At 36.6% G+C, this 27,710-nt stretch overlaps 2 protein-coding genes across 3 annotated transcripts in view; one reads left to right on the forward strand and one right to left on the reverse strand.

The window, feature by feature from the left end:
* The window catches only part of LOC110018181 (transcription factor GAMYB-like), a 37,410-nt gene extending 13,267 nt beyond the window's left edge, over positions 1 to 24,143 (forward strand). For both annotated transcript variants that reach the window (XM_020715410.1, XM_020715408.1), the window contains exons 3-4: positions 22,462 to 23,446; positions 23,751 to 24,143. In XM_020715410.1, coding sequence (XP_020571069.1) covers positions 22,462 to 23,446; positions 23,751 to 23,911 — 1,146 coding nt within the window. In that variant the 3' untranslated portion in view covers positions 23,912 to 24,143. The remainder of the gene's footprint in view (positions 1 to 22,461; positions 23,447 to 23,750) is intronic.
* A 1,246-nt stretch (positions 24,144 to 25,389) lies between these two features.
* The window catches only part of LOC110018248 (E3 ubiquitin-protein ligase SINAT5-like), a 37,880-nt gene continuing 35,559 nt past the window's right edge, over positions 25,390 to 27,710 (reverse strand). Inside the window, exon 5 of the mRNA XM_020715512.1 lies at positions 25,390 to 25,809. Within this exon, the coding sequence (XP_020571171.1) occupies positions 25,489 to 25,809 (321 nt within the window). The 3' untranslated portion in view covers positions 25,390 to 25,488. The remainder of the gene's footprint in view (positions 25,810 to 27,710) is intronic.

Below are 27,710 nucleotides of genomic sequence, written 5' to 3' on the forward strand. Positions count from 1 at the left end.
ACAATTGTTCACTACCCGACAAGCAGATGATCCAATGTTTGCGTGGTACTTCCAAATTGATGAGGCAGGATGTTTGGTGAATTTTTTATGGTGCGACAGGATGTCCATGATTGATTACGACTGTTTTGGGGATGTAATAATATTTGATACAAGTTATAGACTGAATAAATACAATTTATGTTGTGCTCTGATTATCAGTGTGAATCACCACTGACAGAATATTCTATGTGGTGTTGGTTTTTTGTCAGATGAAACAATTGAATCATTCAAGTGGTTATTCAAAGTTTTTATCCGTATAATGGATAACAAGCATCCGATAACAATATTCACTGACCAGGACCAAGCAATTTCTAAAGCCATTGAAGAGTGTCTTCCACAAACCAGACATAGATTATGTCAATGACACATCTACAAGAAGTTATCTTCAAAAGTCCATTGTGGCGTGGGTAGCAAGAGAGTGAATGATTTTTTTTATAAATGTTTGAGCAAATGTGACTCTGAAGAGGAGTTTGAAGAAACTTGGGGTGAAATGATCGAGAAAAGAAAACTACACGAGAATGTTTGGTTGGATGAATTGTATAATATCAGACATAAGTGGTCAACCGCCTTCAACAAAGTAATTTTTGGAATGGGGATCCTATCAACGCAAAGAAGTGAGTCCACGAATAAGATTTGTCATGATGTCTCCAAGGCAATAAGCACCCTGACCGAATGTTTTTTGGGTCTTGAAAATGATCTCAAGGATTGGAGAAGAAATGAAAAGGATGAATAATTTAAATGCCAGCAGTCTGCAATTTCTCCCACCGTTAAAAGCAGTCCAGTGTTGAGACAGGTATCTACACTTTACACTAGGAAGTTATACTCAATCTTTGAAGCACAGTTTCTACATGGCTTGTGTGGGCTTGCTGTGGAGTGCTGCAGTACTACGGATTCAGAATTTTATATCCGAACTCTCGATAATAAGGACAGAGCCAGACCCTGGATTGTTAAAGTGGACAGCTGTAATTCTGATATTACGTGTAGTTGTAAAAAATTTGAAATGATGAGTTTATTATGTGCTCACGCTCTAAGGGTTCTGCAGCAAAAAAATATTACAAAAATCCCTGATAAATATATTTTACTTCGGTGGACTATTAATGCGAAAAGGGACATATATAACAGTTATGGTTATGCAAATCGCAGAGTTTCAAAAATGTTGCCAAATTCTGCAAGTGGACTCATCTATCTCAACCACATTCATAAATTTGCATACCAGATCGGTACCATATCACGAGACAATGAACTTGCAGAGAAGCTAGTGTTGGAGGGATTTAACAAAATTAAAATCGATGTCGAAGCCGCTATGAGTGGACGAGACCATCCTGAAAAGTCAAAATCGATCAAAATCGAAGAAGAAGAAGACACCCAATAAAGAGCGAAATGTGAATGATCCCATGAAGATGCGGCCAAAATGAATATCTAATGCAAAGCTAAAAGGGTACTGGGAAAAAATAAGAGATGCAAAAGTAAATGTTACATAAAGTATCAAGTTCTGTATTTTTTTGTATATAAAAGATGACTCACTAACAGGTAATATTATATACAGGAAAGCAGAAAGATAATGTTTCAAGCTATGATAACATTCCAGAATGCTATCCAGATTTATTTTCAATGACGGATCACTTTACTCAGGTTGCAGAATCGATCCTTCTGAAATTTTGTCTGCTCGATTTAGACTTCTTTCCTGATATTTACTCATTAATATTATCAATGTACATGAATTTTCTCAAACAGAACAACTGGAGGCATACACGAGCTTACTGATTGGCATAAATGATAATTTAAAATTGTTGTATTATTGCTATTTAAGTTGTAACAGACATTTGTTGTACTGTGTTTTTATTTACGAGTTATTATGATGGCATATTCCTATAATACAGATCACGTTCTACAATTTATATGAACCAGTAGTTGTGAGACAGAATAATAAAACCCGAACAACACCGTAAAAATATCAAAATACAACCGCCGCGGTTTCCTTAAGACAGGTTTATTTCTGTCGATCTGCCTGGTTTCATTAGAATCTTTGGCGGCATATTCCAATAAAACCAGTAGTCGTGAGACACGGCAGAATAATAAAACCCGAGCAACACCGTAAAAGTACCAAAATACAACCACCGCGGTTTCCTTAAGACAGGTTTATTTCTGTCGATCCGCCTGGTTTCATTGGAATTTTTGGCGGCATATTCCAATAAAATCAGCAGTCGTGAGACACGGCAGAATAATAAAACCTGAACAACACCGTAAAAATACCAAAATACAACCGCCGCGGTTTCCTTAAGACAGATTTATTTCTGTCGATCCACCTGGTTTCATTGGAATCTTTGGCGGCATATTCCAATAAAACCAGCAGTCGTGAGACACGACAAATAATAAACCCGAACAACACCGTAAAAATACCAAAATACAACCGCCGCGGTTTCCTTAAGACAGATTTATTTCTGTCGATCCACCTGGTTTCATTGGAATCTTTGGCGGCATTGAAATCTTTGGCGGCATATTCCAATAAAAACATCAGTCGTGAGACACGGCAGTTTCCTTAAGACAGATTTATTTCTGCCGATCCGCCTGGTTTCATTGGAATCTTTGGCGGCATATTCCAATAAAAACAGCAGTCGTGAGACACGACAGACAGGCATATTCCAATAAAAACAGCAGTCGTGAGACACGACAGAATAATAAAACCCGAACAATACCGTAAAAATACCAAAATACAGTCGCCACGGTTTCCTTAAGACAGGTTTATTTCTGTCGATCCGCCTGGTTTCATTGGAATCTTTGGCGACATATTCCAATAAAACCAGCAGTCGTGAGACACGGCAGAATAATAAAACCCGAACAACACCGTAACAATACCAAAATACAATCGCCGCGGTTTCCTTAAGACAGATTTATTTCTGCCGATCCGTCTGGTTTCATTGGAATTTTTGGCGGCATATTCCGATAAAATCAGCAGTCGTGAGACACGGTAGAATAATAAAACCCGAATAACACCGTAAAAATACTAAAATACAACCGTCGCGGTTTCCTTAAGGCAAGTTTATTTCTGCGGATCATCGTACGCTTTAAACGAATACAATTTGAACACGACCGTGACGAAACCATAATACAACCACCGCTCGTCAAAAACGACAGGAAAATAAAACCTGAACAACACCATAAAAATACAACCACCGCGGCATATTCCAATAAAACGTGAAGACGACCGTGAAGATACCAAAATACAATCGTACAGATACTCCACAAAATAAAAAATCTTTGAATACTGCAAAGTTAAAACCACAATATATTACAATAAAATGAATATTGCAGAGGTAAAACCACACTGCATCGATATATATTGAACTATCTCCATGAAGAATTAGGGCTAATGCATCATCTAGTCATTCCCAATCCATCCATTGCAGAGTACATCATCCATCATACCCAGATCAATATATATTGAACTATCTCTTAAGTGGACAATAAAGTCATTCCTGAAGGGTAAAAATAATACATATATAACATCACATTAATAAACTTGTGATGGAACGACCTATTGGTTACAACTTACTTTACAGGGTATTGTGACAAGCACTGATCAATACATGTTTGCATTTCTACAGAGATCAATGCTCGCCCCGGGAAATCAACGTGTCTCTCGGTCACTGAGGACTACACATAAACAAAGCTATCAACAAAATCAATTGAAATAAACTACATATAAGAAATTGATCCAAATTAGGTAAGAAATACCAATGTTGCAGATACGTCCACTACATGAGCAGAGGAAGGTACATATACTACTAACTGCAGAGATATTTCAGGTATTGGAGAGGTGACAACAATATTAGACAGTTCGGGGGTGGCAGCAGTAACAGCAACTGGCTGATCTGAGGTTGCAGTATCAAGTATTTGCTCGACAATCTCTGAAATTTGTACATGCGTTTTCTCTAGAGAGCCAGTACTGTCCTCATCAGTCTTTGTTTCATCGGCAGATAAAATCTTTTCAGCACCTCTGCTGTTTTCCTCCGCTTATATTCAAAGGGTGTGAAAGGGGAGCTCACAACCTTCTTCCTACGACTGCGTCGGTCCTTCACCCTATGCAATAAACTTGTAAACAATTGGGTGGGAGGCTGGGCAGGTTCCTCAGCATCGTATGGTATTCCAGCAGGAGCAGAGGGGGGCTGGGAAGATTCCTCATCAACACAAGTAGTTATAACAGTAGGGGAGGGAGGCTGGGGAGATTGCTCTTCAGCATGTTGGATTCCAGCAGATACAAGAGGGGAGGGAGGCTGGGTAGATTGCTCTTCAGCATCTGTGACTACAACAGGAGGGGATGGGGATGGGGGAAATTCCTCGTCAGCTTGTGGGATTATAACAGGAGATGAGGGGGGCTGGGCATATGCTTCTTCTTCTAGTTCTATTCTAACATCAGCACTGTCATTTTCATGTTTTTCCATTTTATTATGTAATTTCAACATCTGGTCTTGCAGACCCGAAACTCCAACAGTAATTGTATTTAGAGTCCCTCGGAACTCCCTGAACCATTTCTCCTGTCTTTTGATAAGATCAATCAGAGATTCCAGGTTCTTGTTCATTACATTGAAAATTGGTATTGGGGCTCTTTCCCCTTCAACAACGGGCCCCATATTAAATGCTACAGGAGGTTCTGCTCTAATCTCAGTCTGACGAATTTCAGAAACATCAGAAAGTCCCTCATCTGGATTGGCCAGGAAATTTTGTCCTCTTGTAGGTCCAAGAATTTATCATTAACCTGCAAGACATTTCAGGTAACAGAAACCTTAATTACTATTCTAAAAATAAGTTATTGAACAACAACGTAAATGACTTGTCTGTTCACTGGTCAGCCTCTTAAAGGCCACATCTATTTGCGAGGAGTTCATGCTAACAGTTGTTGGCCATCTCAACATCCTCGGTCTGGCATCAGCATTGGCAGGCGTTACCACAGAAGTATGCTAAAAAAACCAGAGCTGCATAAAAGATAGACAATATTGAACATAAAAGATTATTAATAAACATTAACCATGTTCAGGTTCTACAATATGCTGACCGTAAGCAAATAAAGAAACCCATTTATGTATCCAATTGGCTTGTTCCTCAATAATTTGATGGCTACTTAATTGATTTGTTCTATAAGAAAATCACAGAGTGCAACAGGCCAATTAAATGAGACAAATGTCTCTATGTTCTCCCCAAAGTTGTTAACTCCTTCGAGAACACTAAAATTGCTCGAGCAAAAGAATAGATTAGATAACAAAAATTTTATAAACAATTTAGCAAACGGGGTAGAAGACCCCCTCTTGCGAAGTCCAAGAGATTGTTCCTCATCTGCTGGGCATCCACGCCACAGGACGGACGTTTGCTCCACTTTAGCACTGCACCTCTGTTTGGCATGCCAATTAGCAGGGCAACTTCATCGGGCAACAGCCGCAACTCCTTCCCTCCAATTTTGAAAACCATTTTATCTTGCTGCCAACATTGCAAGATCTGTAGTGTCAAAACTTTCTCTTGCGGATATTGAGGGAGATCGAAAAATTGTACAACATTCTTTGCTCTTAGCTCGTTTTTGGTATCCTCAGATATTGAATGTCTCACTTTATCCAGGGCATCTCTGACCACAGATGGTCGACATCTACAGCTCATTGAACGTGGGTTAACAAACCTATAAAAAATAAGACAATTCAACAAATATCAGATGTTTTGCTGCTGTTGTTTATCGTTGTGTTATTATGATATTATTGTGTTAATATTTCGATGACATTATTCTTGTAGTACTATGGTGCTTTTAAGGTAATATTGTGGTTATATCTCGGTGATATTATTAACGTACGACTGCGGTTTCCAGTGTAGTTATATTATTGTGTTATTATGATATTATTGTCTTAATATTTTGATGGTATTATTCTTGTAATACTATGGTAATTTTACGGTAATATTAGGGTTTTATTTGACTTAATGACATTATTAGGGTTTTATTTGACTTTATTATTTAGTATAAGCCAAGTTTTGTATACGAAAACAACATTTTTTTTAAAAGAACTGCATTTTATCACCGCAATAATCACTATTAACTAGAAGAACCATAGTATTAGAAGATGAAAAAACAAGCAAGAAATCCTAATGAACCCTATGCAATAAATAACTGCATTTTATCACAGTATTGTTTAGAAATGCATTTCGAAGAACTGTATTTAGAAGAAAAAAAAACAACCAAAAAAACAAAATATACCTTGCAGAACCCTCTTCAGCAACCTTCTTCTTACGATCACTGGTTTTTTTCTTCGGCTGCATTCTTGAAGGCTCATCTTCGGTTTCCATTGGCAATGGCTCCTCGGCTTCGACTGTCGTCGGGTTCTCTTCGATTTCCATCTCAGAAGGCTCGGCTTCCATCTTGATCAACTGTACTCTAGTGGTGAACTGAGGAATGTATTTCGACCGGCGAACGAACGAAGACTCGAAACCCTAAACAAATGGCGAATGACAAAAGTGGTTGTGCGTCTATCGGTTTTGCTCCGGAGTTCTTTTTCAATAGACGTTTTGTATTCTGTTCTTTCAATTAATTAGGTATCTATCGGGCGGGAGTACAGTCTGGTCCCACGTGATATAAAATTAATAAAATTTCAAAGAACCCTCAAATGTTACCATAATACAACCATACTGATACTCCACTAAATTAAAATATAATAAAACAACATTAAAACCACGGTAACACTGCAGGGCACAAAAAAATTTACGTCGGAAGTAATCACATTAATACCACCATAATAAGACTCGAATAATACCACAATACAACCATAATAATACATCACCTCGATGTTGATAAACAAATAAGTTAATAATACGCCAATCACTCCGCAATAAAGCAATATACTACATAACAAATAATAGATGAATAATACTCGAATAAATCACTAATAATACCATAATATTACAATATGTCGAATAAGCACAACGATACATATAACAATAACCACAGTTTAATACATAGTATGCGACAAAGGGAGGGTCAGGCCGTTGGCATGTAGTTTTTATTCTTGATTGATAGGCAGTCCAAAAATCATTCCAATCTATGGTCAAAGGTTGATTGAGAGGAAGTTTCAGGTTGTTCGCACATCTAAAATTGACCGAGTTATATAATCTTATGACAATGGTGATGATGTGATCTGTATCAAGTAATTCGTAATAGGTTAGCTAAAATGTGGAAACAATAAAATGTTATTGCAAGTTATGTTGTTCTGCACTTCTTAAATCTCATGTGACTGGTGTTCCAACTGGTTCACCTGACGGAACACCATTCACATCAGACTTGAGAAGTTCAGAACATCAAAACTGACAATTACATTTTCTTCTGTTCCCACAATTTAGCAAACCCATTACGACTTACTTGATACAAATCACATCTTCAGCGTTGACATCAGATTATATAACTTTATCAACTTTAGATGTGCGAACCGCCTAAAACTTTCTCTCAATCAACCTTTGATCATTCATTCGACTGATTTTTCTACTGTTTATCGATCAAGATTATATGAATCACAAAATAATTTCATCTCATTGCCTCCGAGAAATCATGAAACTCTCCATCAACATATTTCCATCTCAACGAACAGTACTTGGCTTGCTCGCCCATCTTTCTCCTTTCTTGCATTGAATGATTTAAATTATAGAAAAACAAATAAGCCAATAGTAAGATAAGTGCGTCTACTAAAACAACAAAGACAATAACACCATAATCACACGATAATAAACCCATAAAGCCGCAACAATAAAACTCTCTTAGACGGTACAATATCACAATAATAAAATCATAATAATACCACAATAACCCAACAATAATACCAACATCAATCTTTAATAAAAATAACACGAGAATACCACAATGCTAACAGTTAACACTATAAACCATTATATAAACCATTACCCCATAATAGCACCAATAGGAAGGATAATGACACTATAATCACGCGATAATAAAACTCTCTTCAATAGTACAATAACACAACAATAAAACCATAACAATACCGCAATAACTCCATAATAACACCAACATCCTTCGTTAAAAAAATAACACAGGAATACTGCAGAGATAATACCACAAAGACAATAACACCATAATAACACAACGATAAAATCATAAAACCGCAGCAAAAAAGTCTCTTCAACAGTACAACAGCACAACACAACAATAAAATCATAATAATATCACAATAACCCCACAATAACACCAACATTTCTTATTAACAAAAATTACACGAGAATACTGCCAAGATCTGGATTGTTAAACACAAGCACAGAAACAAATTCGAATAAAATGAAAACCACTAAAGTAACTCTGATAAACCCATAGAAACAAATTGGTAAACACAATCAATAATATGTCAGACCTATACCTCAGATAATAAATTAACCTCTGATAAACCCAGAAGAATGCAATAAAAATTCCAAATCAAAAAATAAAACTTATTAAACCTACAATATACCTAAGATCTGGATTGCAAAAACTCGCACAGATCAACAAACTACATAATGGAAAAGCAGAGAGGATTTGTACAGATCCTGTACAAGAAGCTAAACTCGCACAAATCTGGAAGTGGTTGTCTTTCTCGTCGTCGGCAGAGCAGTCCTTTTCGGCAGCTCCAAACCCTAAAGTGCGAAATTAAATTGGGGTATAACCGGGAAAGGGCCTTATGCATTGAATTTTTGTCAAAAAGGAGTATCGGGTCGGGCATAAAAAAACATATTTTTAAGGTGAAAAGCCACGTGGAATCGAATTCCACGTGGCGAATTTTTATTCGGTACCGCATGTAGGGGTTCATTCGGTGCACGTCCTGAATAAAAATTCTTGGATTTGAGGCGATTCGAAGGCAAAAGAAATTCAGATTTCATCTTCTATCGGTAAGAGCTACACTTTGAAATCAAAATTTTTTATTTTCACCAAGGATTTATCTTACATTGCCGATATCCGAAATTTTGAAATTTTTTAGAAGATTTTGAGAAAATCCTTTGGTGAAGAACTCTTACTTAGTTGATTTAAGTTTAACACGTTCCACATTGAGATTTTTAGAATTTTGGGAATTTATTTGGATTTTCAAATTTTTCTTAGATTTTCATGGCACCGAGAATGAGCAAGGGAGAGAGGAAAGTGGATTTTGATGATCAAAAGTTTGTCAACTACAAGGCTAACATTTGTTTCAATAGTCTACTTGCAACAAAGAAAGTAAATCCGGATCGAGCATTTAAAAATCCGGGTGGAGAAGTCGAAAATTATTCGTTGCTCGGCAATGGGAGAATTTTTGTTACTCTACTGCCGATGTTATTATTGGTATATTGATGGAGTTCTATGTCAACTTTAAGGAAACTTCTGAGGACTACGTTTTTGTTCGTGGAAAAATGATGGAATTTACTCCAAGAAGAATTAATGAATTTTATCAGTTGGGGGACGTAGGAGTTTTATCAGTTGGGGGACGTATATAGCTGTCAGTACAAATCATTTTCTGCTACAAATGAGACCTTAAATAAAATTATTTCTTTTCTTACTGCGGGAAGATGAGCTTGGAAGGTGAAGAATAATGTTAAGGTAAACTTCCATCTTTCTATGTTAAATGCAGTATCTAAGACCTGACACTACTTTATATATGCTAGAATGATACCAACAAATCATCATAGCGGGTTACAAAGGATCATCTTGAACTTCTGTATCTAGTAGATGAGAAGGATAGATGTAGGCTCTATTATTTATAGAAACACTCGTTCTATTGCTTTGGGTGAGACCACTGGTGGATTAGCACACCCTGCCCTGATCTTCACACTATGTGAACAGACAAGAATTGATTTTGGAATGAATGAGGAGAGGATTGAACCTCTAAAACCTATTGGGCCTGCAAATATTAAAACTTATGAATCTCATGTTGAATGGAGATTTGGAAGTTGGAGTAGGGATATTCCTTCTACTTCTAGTACCCCTACTCTACAGGGACTTATGGAGCAATTGATGATCCAACAGATAGATATCTTTAGGATGGAAAGCATAATGGAAAATATGGAGGCAAGAAATGCACATAATGATGATTTGACAAGACATAAGTTTGAGTATGATGTTGCTTGTGATGATGCGATGGTTAGATACATGAGGGGTGACCACTCAGTTCAGTTTCCTAGTCACTCTGTCTTTAGTTTGATCTTTACCCCGTATCAGCAGTAAAACTTAGATGCAGAAGAAGAAGAAGATGATGATGACTGGTGATATTTTAGTTTGATCTTTTGTTTAGTTTATAGTTGGTTGTAGTTTATAGTTGGTGTTTATAGTTGGTTGTACTTTATTATTGTTATTGTTTGTTTTTAGAGTGTGATACTTTTGCTTTATTTTATATGTAATGTTGTATTGTAAACAGTAGGATTGTAAAACTATTTTTACATTGGAAATTATTTTAGTACGGTTGTTACTTTTTAGTACTTTGTTGAATGTATTTTTTAGTTAATTTTTTCTCTACAAATTTTTATATGTATTATGTGTTATTTAATGTTTTAAGTCTTGTAGCTTTTCATATTAACACCTGCAATATTTCAAAGTTAAGTTTCAATATCATAACCTTCAACAGGTAAGTCTTTTCTTTATATAATAAATGTTTTCTTTCAACCTTTATTTTTAAAATTTTTCCTTTAAGTTTGGGGGGAAAGAAAAATTCTTTTTTTTAAAAAAGAAACTTAATTGTATTTGTCTCAATTAGCTATATTTTCAAAATTTTTAAATTTAACATGATATTTGGTATTAGAGGGTGACTTTAGATAACTGTGACTTTAGATAACTATATGACTTTAGATAACTATATTTATATTTTTAAATATATAGTAAACTTAAAACAACAACAACAACAGCAACAAAACCTTAATCCCACTACGTGGGGTCGGCTACATGAATACTTTTCTCCATTGTGCCCTATTTAGTGTCATATTTTCATTTAATTCAAATAGATTAAGATCATTTTTTATACAATATGCCCAAGTATTTTTAGGTCTACCTCTGTCTTTTTAACATAAGTCGAATCTAAAACATCTACCCTCCTAACAAGATCATCAGATGGTCGACATTTGATGTGACCCAACTATCTAAGACTACTCTCTCTAATCTTGTTCGTCACCGGAGCTACAAACCCTATCACTCATTCCGCATTTTGTCTCTAAGTGTAAAGCCACTCATCCACCTAATCATTCTCATCTCGGCAACACTTAACTTATTATTATGCTTCTCTTTTAAAGTCCAACATTCAGCGCCATAGAGCTGATCCATGCAATGCTTATACAATTTCTTACACATATCTCTCAACATTTCTCCAGAAAAGATAGAAATCTACGTCTCTTCACACACACCCCTTTGAAGGGCATGCCAAATGTCAAACTCTCCTCTATCTCCCCCTTAAACTCTTCTTAATACTCACCCTTATTAAAGATGTCAGCCCCCCTTTTTAAAAAGAAACCAAACTCCTCCTCATTCCAAAAAACACATCTTCATTCCAAGAGACGCACATCTTCACTCCAAGAAACATCTCTTTATTCCAAAAGATGTGAAATGTCAAAAGGTGTCTTTCCAAATGTCTAGATTCATTACATAACTTTTTGGGGCGTACGTAAATGCCTGAAATCTTCCAGGACTTTTTGGGCCCTAAATCGCCCCTAAACTGTTTATGGTGCATAGGCGCCACTTTTTGGGCGAGACTGGCGCCTAAGGGCCACCATGTTGGCAGCACTTCCGTTTCGCCCTGTTTCAACTCCAAACTGCTTCAAGTATTATACTTATAAGATAAATATGAAAATAAACTTTGTTTAAAATGTAATTCATTCAAAAACATGTAATAAATGTAAAGGAGATTAGACATAGAAAAATATATAAAAATACGCCGTATCAGAATTTTCGTGATTGCTCGATTTGACTCTAAATTACAATATTTTTACTTCATTTTCTTCAATACTTCATCTCTTATACTTGGAACCAAAAACATGCAAAATACATTCCTTTAAAGTGAAATATCATTAAAAATGAACATAAAATATATATTAAAATTATGTAATTTTTAAGCGTGTTAGTGTTGAATTTTGTTTGGTTAAGGGTAAGATAATGGTGTAGTAATTTAATATTGTAATGGTGGGTTGATGGGTTAGTTTAAGTATTAATGGGAATTAGGTGATTCTCTGGATTCGTGAGCTATGAATTTCAGGTATGATGTGTAGGTGGCCTAAGGTTTCAAGTGGGATGTGTAATGTGTAAGTGCGCTAAGCTATAACAGATAAATATTTGAAGCATTAGATCATGGATGTATAATATATTATATCCTGGAAGAAAAATATTAACTGACGAGTTTATTGCTGATGTTGAAGAGTTCGTGCATGTGGCATTGTTGTTCTTCGTTTGCTTCTCAAAATTTAGCTTCTGATGTCGTTGTGCGAAGCACAAGAATCAAGCATACCTGACACATGACGAAGTGAAGTTGGAACTATATTGTAAGGGATTTAAACCCGATTATTGGTATTTGACTTCAGATTATGAATTTGAACCATATGTTCAATACGATCATGTGGAAGCCTCATCAAGTTATGCCTCACCAACTGTTCACTATTTTGGCATATACAAGCAAATCATTGATGATGTAACCGGGGCTCATTTTGTTGAGAGTGTCTGATGATGACCAAGAACTGAATAGTGAAGCTTAACAATTTCTATGAACTATTAAATGCTGCCCAATAACCACTGTGGGAAGGATGCAACTTCGCACACAAAGTTAACGATCGCCTTGAGAATGCTGAGTATCAAATTTGATTTTAACATTCCCAAGGAATACTTTAATCAGGTAGCAGCATTATTAAAGGAGACACTCTCTTGGTAATGTAGTTCCAGGAGATTTGTACAGAACTAAAAAGTTAGTGGCGGAGTTGGAACTACTATCTGAAAAGATAGATTACTACGTCAACGACTATATGCTATATTACAGGGAGAATGCGCAAGAGACAAATTAAAAAATTTGCTGTGCTCATAGGTTCGAACTAAGGGGAAAAACAGTAAAAACCAAAAGAATATTCTTTACAAATGTCTCTTTTATTTTCCTCTCATTCCATTGCTCCAACGACTGTTTGTTTCTCTGTGTACAGTTCCCCACATGATATGACATAATACCAGATCTGTTAATACTAATATAATGACTCATCCCTCAGCTGGTGAAGCTTGAAAACACTTTGACCGCAGTTATTCGGATTTTGCAGCAAAACCACGCAACGTTAGGTCTGACTTATATGCAGATGGTTCACATCTTACAATCATGCTGCAACACCTTACAAAAATTTCCAACACAATTTTCTGTAGTGGTTGTCTAGCACTCCACCTTCATTGTATTTGTTCCAACACTCCACTTTGTTGTCGTTATTTTTCCAACCCTCCATATTTGTTGTCATCGCCATTCCAACTTTCCTGTTTGATTGTCGCCAACCCAGAAACCCCTCTAACCGCTATTTTCCATGCTGCCAGCCCACTTACCTCCGCACTGTCTTACAGGACAGCAATTACTTGCTATTTTCCTGTTGTGTCCACACCCCTATGCTTCACTTCCCTACCTTACCACCATCTTTCCAAGCCCCTAACAACCAACACTACAAACCTAGATTCATCCTAGTTGTGTGCCGTATTTATTGTTATTTCCTATTTTAGTTTATATGGTTGTAATTTCCTATTGATTCCAATAATAATATTGTTTTTCCTATTGTTATTTGGTTAAAGTTTGATGTTACTTGGTAGCAACATTAACATAATCCTAGTTTTATCCTAAGGTTGCCCAAATTTACCTGTACCTAACCCAACCTTCACACAAAAACCCAAACGTCAGCCCTATACGCACTCTTCCACTTCCCCAAACCTAAACATAACCACACCACCGAGAAGACAATTTTAGAAAATTTGATTGGGAGGAAATGACACAATGTCACTCATGAGAAACCTGCAAAGAGATATCTAAGAACTTTTTATGAAAAATATGCAGTGAAAAATTCTCGAACTGCAACAGAGACTTGTTGCCTCCGAGAAAAAAAATCTGAAAGGATCACCCGTAGCCACAATAGTGATTCGTCAGATCAAAAGGATGACGTGAATCCTTTCCACATAAGAGCAATTTTTCAGTGAAGAATTAATACCCCGAAAATTTGGCATGAATTATCAAAGAAGCCAGAATTTTGGAGTGCATGGTAACTTGTCATATTTTGACAACCACATGGATCCTGATAAGTTTGTGGAGTGGTTCCAGACAGTGGAATTTGTCTTTGAGTACCAAGACGTCCAACCAAAGAGAATGATATAGTTAACTGCCATCAACTTAAAGAAGAGTGTGTTACTGCGGTGAAAATATTTGAAGCACCTATGTCAGCGGGAATGAAAATGTAAAATTACTATCTGGTCAAAGATGAAATGAGAGATGCAGTGCAAATATCTACTAGTTTATTACAGATAGACCATGTTCTTGAGACCGCATTACTGGGTGACCGTCACATCTGCCAGCAAAGCTCAACCCAAAGATTAAGCAGCAATACACCTAATGGAGCATCAATGTCAACCCCGCCAGAGGAGAAAGTAGTTCAAAATAGAGAATAGGTGGAGCCAACTAGCATTAACAAATTTGTCCCAGCTAGAAAGCGCATCAAGTGCCACGGTTTTGGACACGATGCATCAGTTTGCACAAACAAGAGTATGATCTATTTCACGGAGCAAGGAGCAGTTGAAGAAATGTACAAAGTGATAAATGAGAAGATGAATACTTAAGAGAGGAATCTCAACATGCAATTGACTAAAAGAGACACTAGTGATTCAAACTAAGTGCAGAGAAGACTCCTAAAGATTAGCATTGGTTGTTCTAGAAGATAGTGAACCTGATGAGTTGATACCCTAAAAGGGACATCCCTTATGGAAGGAAATGCCAAACATCATGACCGACAGTTTAGTATGGGGTGGTTGTAACTGAAAGTGAATCAGCATGTCACAGATTTCATTCCAAAATTATTTACTCCTAACGAAGTTGTTTATCAGACGAGCCCAACCAGGTACGAGGAGTGAAAGAGGCAATTTATAAATTTAATTGGGTTCCAACTCAAGTTGTGCCAAAAGAGGATGGATATTTAATCTATCAAGATATGTTTTATAATGACAACACCTGCATGATTGACTTACTGGGAAAGTACAGTAGTTCCAACAGCTTCAACGTGGCTGAACTGAAATATGAGACAATTTTTAATGGAAGCCTAGCCCAATCCTAGGAAACTACGTGGGTGTCTTTGGCAGTTCAAAATAGAACTCTGAGGGCCCTAGTGTCATTCATTTGCTTTTGTCGTGTTTAGGTGGGAGTTTTTTTGGTACCTTTGTTCGGGACAGTCGCCAGCATCTCTGGTTTCCCCTTCTAGAGTTGTATCTAAGCGTGGACTAGTGCTCCGGCGACATCTCGCTCCCGATGATGATTATTCTTTCTCCTACCCTTCTCATCCTTCCCACGTCGCTCCCATCACCCATACTTGTTGCAGCTGCACAAAACAACCTAAAGTGGTTGTTTTCCTGTAATTTTCGCACTGTTCAGTCAGTATCTTCGTTGCCCCTGTTGTCCAGCTCTCCACTTTCACTGTCGTTGTTGCTCCAGCCCTCTACCTTCTCTATCGATGCTATTCCAGCCCTTCATCTTTGCTTCCATTGCTATTCCAACCTTCCCGCTTGGTTGTCGTTGACCAAAACCCCTCTAATCACTGTTTTCTGTGCTACCAACCCGTCTACCTGCCATCCAGGACTGTGAGTATCTGATGTTTCCTTGTTGTACCCGGCCCTCTGTCCACCTCCCTATCTTACCACCATTCCAAGCCCTGAACAACCACCACCACCCTAGGTTTGCCCTAGTTGTGTGTCGTGTTCGATGTTATTTGTTATTTCTGTGCGTATGGTTGTTTCTATTTATTTCAATAATAAAATTTGTTTTTCCTATTTTTGTTTGGTTGAACTCCGATATCAGCAATCACTATCTTCAAGAGCAACGTTTACCACAATTAATCCAAAGGTTGTATTCATCATTGCCCAAATTGCAATCATCATCATTGGAGAGGTTGACGTCCAAAACTCAAGTCATTTATTGATCTAGAAGTTGTAGTCGTTGTTTCAATCATCATTACATGTTATCTTCACTCAATCCAGAAATTTTATCTCTCGATTTATGAGTTGTGAATGCTCTTAATGTCGTCGAACAATACTTCCACATTCTTAAAGGAAAGTTCAAATGACTCTTTTATTCTATCAATAAGTGATCAATTGAATTCCGGAGTTTTAAAATGCACAATTTTAATCCCAGAGTATTTAAAATTAGTCCAAATTAGTGCCTAAGTTGAATTTTATGGTTAAATTTAACATCGACCATTAACTTTGAAGGTATTTTAGGAATAAGAATTTTAAATGAAATTTATTTTTTTTTAGTAATAAATTCTTTCTGCTTTGAGTCTATATTGATTTTATTTTTTTACTTCATGGAATATAATGATTTACCTTTATTCATGAATTTAAATAATTTATTAAATATGAGGATAGAGTAATACTAAAATAAATTTTCACTTCAATTTCTTATTCATAAAATACTTTCAAAGTTAACGAGTGGTATTGTTTTTAACTATGAAATTTAACTTTGGGATTAATCTGGATCAATTTTTAATAGCGTCGGACAAAAATGAAACACTTTAAAACCCTTAGACTAAATTGGTTACTTGTTGATAGTTGGAAGATTATTTTGGGCTTTTGCTTCGTATACCTATATTGTTATTTATGTTATTATTTCCTTGCAATTTCTATAGATTTGATTTTTACTTTATTTTATTTAGTTGATTGCTAGTAATATTATGTTAAGATATTATTACTTTGAGAATGTTTGATCATGTTTATTTATGCTGCTCAATTTGTAGAACAATCATGTTATTGTATGCTAGATTTCTTCATTCATCATCTAGAAGAAATAAAAAAATTTAATTTAGGTCGAACTTCTAAAAAAGGTATGGCATGGAAATCATATGTTGTCAAATTTTTTGTATGGTAAATGCAATTTTATGTTCTATTTATATAATATTAATAACTCCCTTTTAAATTAAACTATTATATTATTTATGGACTTATGAATAAATTATTCATGTTTTTTTTTTTGGTGTTTTGCATTGTTTTTTTAATAGTTTTGCATTGTTTTTTTAATATTGTGCATGTCATACTAATAACTCTACAAAACCTTTATGCTATATTAAAAGCAAGTCAAGCTTGAGCAATTCTAGAACGTGTTCGTTTTCTACTCGTTCGATTTTTTTTGTTCAAAATGAGCTCATGTTAAAAATAACTCATAAATAACATATTCCTATTCGGTTTGATTCAAATTTATTTGTTGGAATTAGCTTGTATTTGGCTAAAATTTGAGCCAATTCGAGCTTGATTAATCGAGAAGCTCCTCATTTCGCTTATTTATCAAGCGGAGCATTCCTCGCCTTGAACACTCAAACTATCATTATCAAACTGAGAAAACTAAATATTGAAAAAGTAACAGTATCACCTCCCTGCCATGAGCTTTCGAAGCTTTTCAAATCGGTAACCTTTGTTTTTGCTTTTAAAAAGCATTTCTAATATGACAATTCTCAATGTGGGACTAATATTGATGCAGGAGTGCCTTTCTGCATTCTGTATCCGGGATCGTGAAATCTCACTTGTTTGTGGGATCGCAACAACACTAGCGATCGTAGGAATCAATTTCTACTGAGATATATGTCATTCACAACTTAGCTAGGTTTTTTTTTCTATTTATTTCCATTTTTTATTACTCAATTATTTTCTTTTTATTTATTTTTAATTAGGTTATTTTCTATTATGAGACTTTTATATATGTATTAATGTTTTGGACTTTTCAGTTTGTTGATTTTCTTAATATAAGAGATGTTTTTCTGAATATTTCTCTCCATAGTGTTGTGTTGTCTTCCTTTTGCAAGTTGTGTATTTGTATCTCGCTTAAGGATAGATGATGTAACCTCCTTGCCTCCCTACATTGTCCATTTGGAGTTTTCTCGGTTGTTTGCATTTGGAACATTTTATCATATGCCTATTGCAGGTGATGTATCTTTTTCTGCTTAGGGACAAGTGGTGGAACCTCCTTGCTCCTCAAATGTCGTTGATTCAGAGTTCTTTCCGCTATTTGTAGTTTGGACAGACACAGCCGCTGCCCAACAACATCTTTATCTCGTAATCCCCAAACACCATACTCCTCACATATTAGCCTTCCCTCGCTATTCCACAATTATTTCTCCTCAAAATTTACTCCCCAAATGCCTTCTAGAAGCTTTAGAATGGTATCATCTGGTACCAGAACCAGGAGAACCCTATTTTTTTATACATTTATCTTTTCTGACCCAAATCCTAAAATCCAAATAAAAGCTCCTTGCCCAAAACATTCCTATCATAATTCCTAGCTCTATACCCAAATTTTTTGAAAACTATTCTTCCTAACTCCACTAAATTTTGACCTTGACGACTACCACCAAAACCCTAACCATAAATTATCTTTTTTTTTTTCTATAGGAAACTTGTTTGGAAAACGAGACACTATGCCGACAAGGAAAACCCTTAATGATGTAATTAGGAACTTATTATGGAAGGAAAATCCTCCAACAACAACAGATGATTGCCACTTTTAAAATGAGACAATACGTTGATCTCAACCATAGCAACAACAATGACTCGTTAGATCGAGAGTAGGAAGTTAATCCTTTCAATCAGACAATTTCCACTGACGAATAACCATTATCTCGATGATTTGCAATGGAATATCAGAGGAGATAGCATGATATTGGAGTAATAAGTGGATTTATCAGAGTTGACAGTCGCATAAATCCAGATGAATTTATCGAGTGGCTTCAAATAATAGAGCTATTTTTTTAGTATAAGGATGTTTCTTAGGTCAAGAGTTAAATTGACAGTCATCAAGCTTTGAAAAAATGCTTCATTGTGGTGGGAAAACTTGAAGCGTATTCGACAGCAAGAAGAGAATGGTAAGTTCACCATGTAGTCCAAAATATAAAGGGAAATACAACCCAAACACCTGCTCCCATGTTACGGATAAGACATGTTCATAAAAGCTCCACAATCTGTGCTAGAGAGACTTCTGTGGAGGCTTACATAGCTGACTTTGGTCAACTCATGTTGAAATATGAGTTGGTGGAACTATAGCACACAGTGGCAATAAATCTAATGAGGACTAAGGTTTTCTACTATAAATGTGGTGTAGTTATAGCTGTATTAGTCCCTACTTAATGTACAAACTCTAGCATTGAAGGTGGAGAATCAGTAATGTCATCAGATGATCGCAACATCTTACAGGCAGAGTTTAACCTTATGATCAAGCAACAGAAGTACACAATAGAGTATCCCAGCCTGCCCCGCTAAAGAAAAATTTAGTTCAAATTAGAGACAAGGTGGATACCTCTTGCACTCCGAAATCCATCCCACTAAGGCAGTGCTTTAGGTGCCCTGAGCAAGAAGCTATGGAAAACATAGACAGTGACTCTGGAGACACTGGAGAAGCTAAAGAAGCCGAAGAGGATTATCGGCTTCTAGCCAACAAAGGTGAATTGGCAGTAATTCAAACTGAGCCCATAAGAGAGCTTCAACTAGACTAACATTAGTTGTCCTAAAAGTAGTGAGTTTCAGGTAATGGGCATTCATAAAGCGTTTGAGGATGTGGTGTCGTGAACTACTTCTTCTGTAGGCATTAAGTAGAGTATCAACAAGACCGACACACACGGTAACCTCAAATAAGAGAATTTCAAGATTTTCAAACATATAGTCTATATCTTGAGTTGCCACTACTGAAGAAGGTACAACATGTCAAAGATAATAAATTTTTTAACCTATTTCTAGAAGGTCATATGGAGTATGTTGGGTACTAAATCTCAATTTAGTTTAGCGGCGCACCCACGAATCGATGGCCATGTAGGAGTGGTGAATTGAAGCTTTGGAAATTTTCTTAGGTGTTTTGTGGGAAATAGCAACAAACAGTGAGAACTAGGTCCTTTCAAAAAAGAAAAGTTTTTTCTGACCTTGGAAAATGACGTGGCAACGTTTTATGCATTTCGCGTCTAGCAGGATCGCAGAATCTCGTGTCTGCGGGATCGCACCAACACCCTAGACTGCAAGGATCAATTTTAACTCGAGATATCTGTTGTTCACAATTTAGTTGGATTTTCACCTTTTTGGTTTATTTCCTATTCCTTCTTTTTTTATTTATTTTCAATTAAGTTATTTACTGTTATAATTTTTGTATATGTTGTATTTGGGTTTTGGATTTTTTATATTGTTAATTTTATGAATGTGAGAAACTTTCTCTAAGTTTTGCTCTCTAGAATGTTGTATCATCTTTTTGTTGCGAGGGATGTATATGTATCTTGTTTAGGGACAGGTGATGGAACCTCCTTGCCACCCGAAAGTCACCGATCCGGAGATTTCTCCATTGTTTGCAGCCATAGTGTTGTATCATTTTCCTTTTGCAAGTAATGTATCTATATCTAGCTTAGAAATAGGTGGTGGAACCTCCTCGTCGCCCGAATTTCGCCAATTTGGATTTTTTTACGTTGTTTGCAGCTAGGACAGCCACCGACAACATCAATCCTACTGTTTAATGACATCTTTATCCTCGCAATCTCTTCAAAACACCAGCCACCACATATTACTATTCCACAAACATCTCTCCACAAAATATGCTTCCCAAGTATCTTCTAGGAGTCTTAGAATCTGTTATGAACTATACCAGTTGATGTGGTATATATATAAATCAAACAGGAGAACGATCCACGAAGGGAAAAATAAAACGAGAAAAAAATCACACCATAAAAGAACACAGATTTACAGGGTTCGGCAAATTGCCTACTTTCACGGAGTTGCAGAGGATTTTACTACTTAAGGAATTTACACCAGTCGATCACCTCGACTTACAAGAGGAATCTCTCACTCTTCGTTGCTCTCTGTTCTTCTCTCTCTACACCGAGATACACCGAAGAAACTTTATACCGAGATACACCGAAGAAGACAAACTTACAAGAGAAATATACCTAATTTCTCTTCTGTCACAAGCCACCAAGAAGAAATTTAGGGAGAATAATCTTCTTCTTCTTCCTTCTTCTTTCTTCACCGCAAGGAACTACCTCTTGCACTTTCCTTCCTCTGTCCCGAGGAAACCTAAAGAAGAAACACCATGACTTTCTGTAACCACCAGATCTAAAGGAGGGCCTCTCCTTTTATCACGAAGAGAAGGAAGCGAACGGATGCTTCGCTTCGCGAAATAGAGGAGGCGGGAGCTGTTTCTGGAGAAGAGACGCGACTCTTCGCGATCGGGAGTGTTATCGGGCGCCGATTCGTGAAAGGAGGTGGGAGTGGGAGCGGGCGCAGCAGGCTGGAGCGTCGGTTCACTGGAGATCGCTATTCGTGATCGGGGGAGAGGTCTCCACCGCCTAACTGAATCGTATTAAATACTTGAATTGCGGGTCAGGCGGGAAAAATCTAGGAACATTTACATACATGCCACCCAATTCTTATGTATTTACATATCTGACTCGTAAATGCTAGGTGCGGTGCAGTGCAGTGCAACTGGACCGTAGGATAAATCTAGGGGCATTTACATGCATACCACCTATTTTTTATGTATTTACATATCCAACACCTATGTGCAGGAAACTTTATAGGGTCATTTGCATACATACCACACAACTCTTAAGTCTTTATATATGTAACACTTAAATGTAGGAAATATTTCTAGGGCATTTGCATACATACCCCTTGGAACATTTATATACATATCCCAATTCTTTTGTATTTATATATATAATACGTAAATGTTTTTTTTTTACATTAGCAGAAAACAAATCTTTGATATCATAACAAAAATAATATTATTTTAATTTTTAACATATTATTTATTTATTATTTAATTAATTCGAGCCAACATGATCCAAGCATGATTGAACAAAAGTTTGTTTGTGTTCGGCTTGTTTATAAATCGAGCTAAAAAATTTGTTTTTGTTCAGCATGTTTGCTTAATGAATGAATCAAACATGAGTTACTTAGCGAGCTGAACACTTCTTCGCAAACAATAAGCTTTTTTGGCAGCCCTATTTTGGAACATGAATGATTTTTCTTTTTATACTAAATCATTAACTTTTTTGGGTAAGAGTGTTGTAGTTCTAATTCAAACAAAATTATTTACTTTTCTTTGTGATAGTTAATATATAGATCCTTTGTGCATATTATCGAAGGTGATTTTATAGAAATTTAAAACATTTATAGTTCTGGATATAAATTCACATGGTTTATATCTATAATACAATATGTTATGATGTCCAACTCAGTTACCTGGGCGGACTGATAATGCCATAAAAAACTTCTGGAACACGCGAACCAAGAGAAGGCAGCGAGTTGGTTTGCCACTGTACCCACTCAGTAATTTGCACTCAGGAGCTTCAAAGGAGAATCAAATGAACCAGAGTACCACTGTGTTCGGCCATGGTGACATAAATAATAGTGGAGTTTTGCAGGCTCCCATTTATGTGATGCCAGAATTCGGATTCCATCCTTACAAAACTACTAATGTTCCAATATCTTATGCTACTCCTTCATTAGCCATCCATTCTACAAGCATGCTTCATCAGGGCCTTGGACCTTACACCCGCAGCTTCTTGAATCAAGGTCAGAGTCATATAAAATCAGAAGCAAGCTTGCCTGGATACCCCGGCAGCCTTCGCAGTTTTGTTCCCACATTCAAACAACTCCCAAATGAGCATTATGAATCTAAGAATTGGAACCTTGGATTTGATTATTCCTATGATCCTGACCCTGATAAACAGAACCGGATATTGTTCGGTCCTTCCATACCAGGCAGCCATGATGGCAACTTCTCTGCTTCCAGGCAGCATCCGACTGTGAAGCTGGAGCTCCCTTCACTCCAATGTCCAGAAACTAATTATAGTAACTGGACGACATGCTCAGGTACATCTCCTTATTACATCCATGTACAATCTCCTCCAAAAAATGTTACATTCCTGCCTGAATCTGCTTCCCCGAGAAGCAGCGGTCTGTTAGAAGCATTGGTTCTAGAGTCGCAGACGATGAACTGTGCGAAGAATCAGTCATCTGAGAAAAGCTCCTGTTCTTCTGCTATCACTCTCAGCGATATGATGGAGAGCACTACAGTTAACTGCACTGCAGAATGGGAAGATAGTGATCAATGGTCTCCCTTTTCCCAATCTGCTGTTTCTCTCATCAATGATGGAAACTACAACACGGTCCCAATCCTGAGCGATTCTTTCCCTGAATTTCCTCCTCAAGCTCCTTCAGGTGAGCATTAGTTAATCTTAGTTTGCAATTGAAAAAAGTGTCAAAATGTTGCACTGACTCTTTGTCGGAGTTCATTTTAGTCCCCAAGACCAAAGTATATAGAAGTGTTAATTTATTCCTCATACTCTTTTAATACGGGCTAAAATACTTCCTTGAGAGAACCATTTCAGCTCATATTGAAGGTGTCTAGAGACTAATTTGGCACGTATAAACTTTGGGCCCGTGTAAATAGTCAGGAGGGGTTTATGTTTTTACTCTTTTATCATTCATTTGTCTCAGCATGCAAATACGGTTTTTTATGTAGGTTTGGAGGCAACAAAGGCTATTGAACAGGTTTCCACCGCCGACATGCTGGACGAACAGTCGTTCCAATGGGATTTTCTGAGTTCTGATGCTTTTCTTGAATCAAACTGGATTTCGAAGGATTCCAATGGAGCGAAAGAGACCTCTGATTCTTCTCGGTGAGGAGTTGAGCACTAGTAGTATTGAAACTAATGCCTGAACATCATCAACTTCATTGATGAATAACTTCTAGAAAGTTCTAAACTTTCAGTATGTTTGGTGGTCTACAGTAATAATGCGGGATTGTATGGATTGAAACATCTAAAAAATATATATTTTTGAACATTTGAAGATCAAGTGGAGTGAGGATTCTGTTTGTATTTATATCTACTGTACATATTCTTAGTTTTGTGATTCTGCTTCATTTTCTGTGTGATTATTTTTCCTATGGTTTCTTATTTGAGACTTGATTGGAAATATCCAGATTCCTTGCCACCATTCAAGTGGAATTGAGTTATTTGCTATCGTTTAAAAATGATTGAAGATATTTCAATGCCATTTTCTGCCGTCTATATAAATACTAACTTTTTTTCAAGGATGAAAATCTATTCATATTTTACCAGGATGACTCAAAGGTACTAAATTGTTAAAAATATGAATTTTTAACATAATTGCATCAGATGAAATTGTAATATTTCGCCGTTAGAAATAAAGATGTTTGTCATTCGGGCTAAGTAACTGGTTATTATTTGTTTATATTGCTTTTATCTGAGTAACTATTAATGTTCCAGACGGTTCGCCGGCTATTTGATTATTTGGAGAAAATAATGTTATGTAGGTTTAAGGTTGGGCACACCCATAGATCTAAACATTCTTCGATTTGGGTCAAGATAAACACTGAAAAAGCCATATTCTTTACATCATGTAATAAATAAGGGAAATAAATAGCAGTTGGAATTGGAACTAGCAGAAATGTGGAGATTATACGAAACTTTCATACCATAAAATGAAAATAGAAGTTAACTAAAATTTAGGGGAGATGAGGCCATCCCCATCCCCCAACCTGTAATTATAAATCTCTCATTATTGCAGCTTATTCAAAACTATTAAACATAGATGAAGTGAAAATTTTCAATTTTATGCATAGGGAAGGAGAATATATATCAATAACATAGTATAAAAATGGGTATTATATAAGCTAATTATTCCAACTGAATAAGACTACATAAAGATTGTTCACTATTAACAAAAATATGCATTACAGAATCAAAATTAGACTGGCCTTGCAAAAAATGCGAGATCAAAAGAAAACCACTTATGGTCCCTATAATTTTTATCTTGTTCATATTGATAATCAAATATTATTTTGGCTCAAATCACCCTCAATCACACCCACAAACTTTGATGAATTGACAAAATATTATACAAACAATAAATAATAATAAACAACTCAATTCAAACCACTCTTGAATTGTGTCATCCTTCCAACACATAAGAAAAAAAAAAAAAAAAACCGAACTCACATGAATTAAATTACTGATACAAACATATCTGTCTTCCCACTCATGCGTCACAATACCTGAAAATGTCTTCACTGACTACAATCACCAAAAAAAAAAAAACAAGAAAAGAAAAAGAGAGAGAAGAGAAGGAAAAAACCATGATTGGAGAGACAGAAACAGCTGGTGTCCTAAGCAAATAGTACAATATTTATATGAATTATACTAAGGGTAGTACCCATATTATAGCAGAGATAAAACTTACTGTTCCTTCCATATTCTGCCAGTAACTCTGAGCTTCAATTCTTTCCTATCGCCGCCTGAGAAGAACAATGCCATGTTCCTTTGGATGATGAGGCCGTCGTAGCTGTCACGAACCTTCTTATGACTGTCCCTTATGCTACGCGGCACACCTTGCCAGATCATCTTCCTGCCACTTGCCCCAACCTCAAGGCTGTAGTTATAGTTCTTTGCATCGGAGTCATCCCCCATGAAACGGAGGAAAGCGATGTAGACGGGGGCCATTTGCAGCTGAAATGCCTCAAAGTGCAGGCAGAAATATTGCCCAAAACAGCTGAAAACCTATAAAAATGAAAAAAAAAAAATCAATAAGCAGCTGAATGCTGATTACAATGAATGAATTCAACTGATTTCGTCTGTGATTGTGAATGCCCTTATGGACGAAGGTGGACTAAGTGGGCTCGCAAAGGAGCAGCCACCTCGGGACTGGGTCTCCAGAGTTGAGAAGCATTGCCATTGTGCAAAATAGAGGAAAGTTGGGGTTTGCAGTAAAGTGTCGAGAGAGCTGCATAAGCCGGAAAAAAATGGGAGCTATCAAGCTAGTTGGGTACAGTGCAGTTTTGTGCCGTCCAGGTAGGTGCATGACAGGCATTGGAGTGCAACTATGTAGCTGCATCCTGTTGACAAAGGCGAAAGAGGCTTTTGCGAGTAAATGAGGGTGGCAGGTTGGGCTCACATGATATCAGTACAGGAAAACAAGGCTGGATCGGGAATTTGGAAGCAGAAAAGAAGGGAGTGGCTGGCCCAGTGGTCGCAGGTAGTAGCAGCTGTGGGAGCTGTGCGAAGGGAAGCACAAGAGGAGCCTGAACTGAGCTTGGTGTGTGACACTGGAGAGGAGTGTGCTTCATGTGCAAGGGAGCGAACTGCGAGGGCACCAGCAAATGAGGACAAAGACGACCTGGGGAGAAGCAAAATAAGGAGCGCAAAGAGCACCAGCAGGCCTCGAGCAATGAGAGATATGGGTAGAGGTGGGATACCACCTTTTTTATTTTTAACAATAATATTATTAATTTTGATAAACTATTAAAATTTATATATATTGAAATAAATTATTTGTTCACTGATTTATTTTCTCCCACATTTCCTTGTTCCGAGCAATTTCTTGAATTTTGGGCATCTCATATGCGAGACATCGACTAGCATGCAAAGACCTGACACTTATACACTATAAGTGTCTTCTCTAGATATTTTCGGCATTTCGGATGCATCGGCACAGTACATTTTTTGAGCGGAGGACATATTTCAGCGGCGGTCTTAATAATTCATGCCCAATTCGCATGATGTGCACCGGTGGATCACCATTTTCATGGGATTGTATTTAACATCAAATGAAATTTTCATGCCTAGGAGTCTAATTATAATCACAATTAGACCAATAATAAATCGTTTTAAAAATTTTCAGAATCTATTCTAAACATTAAAAATAAGTCTCCAACTTCAAGCAATTCATTTCCGACTAATTCCATGCTCTCGTTATGTGTAGGAACCATGAGTAGAAGGAAGCATAGAAATCACTATCTAGTTGTCAAAGGAAAGTCATGAAGAACAGAAAACCAGGCGGTCATTGTTTGGACATGACAAAGAATTCAACTCCAGCTATAATAAGGGCAGTTAAAAATTAAAGAGAGGAACAAAAAACGTAAAGCAACAAAAAACAGCAACAAGCAGCAACAACAGAGCATGTGAAACACACCTCCGATCAATCGTAGATTCCAAAGGGGGGCAGAGGAACAACACGTGGATCACAAGGAAACAAAGAAGTCTCCCCAAGTTAATGGTTCAAGTTACAGTAATATGTATCAAACCCAAATACAATGGGAAACAGAGGATAAAAAGGATCCACAATAGAAACAGAGGAAACAAAAGAGAAAATAAAAATCTCATAAAAACGGCAAATAATAGCAACAGCCAAGAGTCAAATATGTGCTGAAACAAGAAGCTAACAATTGGACCAAACCCATAATAGGAACTAAACTAAACCAACATAAATTTTACATAACAGAATATGTTCTCAAAGGAATCATCAACATTGGCATGTTTTACTAAAAACAAACTAGAAAATAGAAATTGTGAAAGAGAACTAAATCAATATCGATGCAGATGATTGACAAATAGACTTTCATACTAGTATCATTAAGCTTGATAAATGAAAGAAATTAGTTGTAAAGACTTTCTGCTTCTAA

Source organism: Phalaenopsis equestris, unplaced genomic scaffold (genome assembly GCF_001263595.1).
Source record: "Phalaenopsis equestris unplaced genomic scaffold, ASM126359v1 Scaffold000006, whole genome shotgun sequence".
NCBI classification, from domain to species: Eukaryota; Viridiplantae; Streptophyta; class Magnoliopsida; order Asparagales; family Orchidaceae; genus Phalaenopsis; species Phalaenopsis equestris.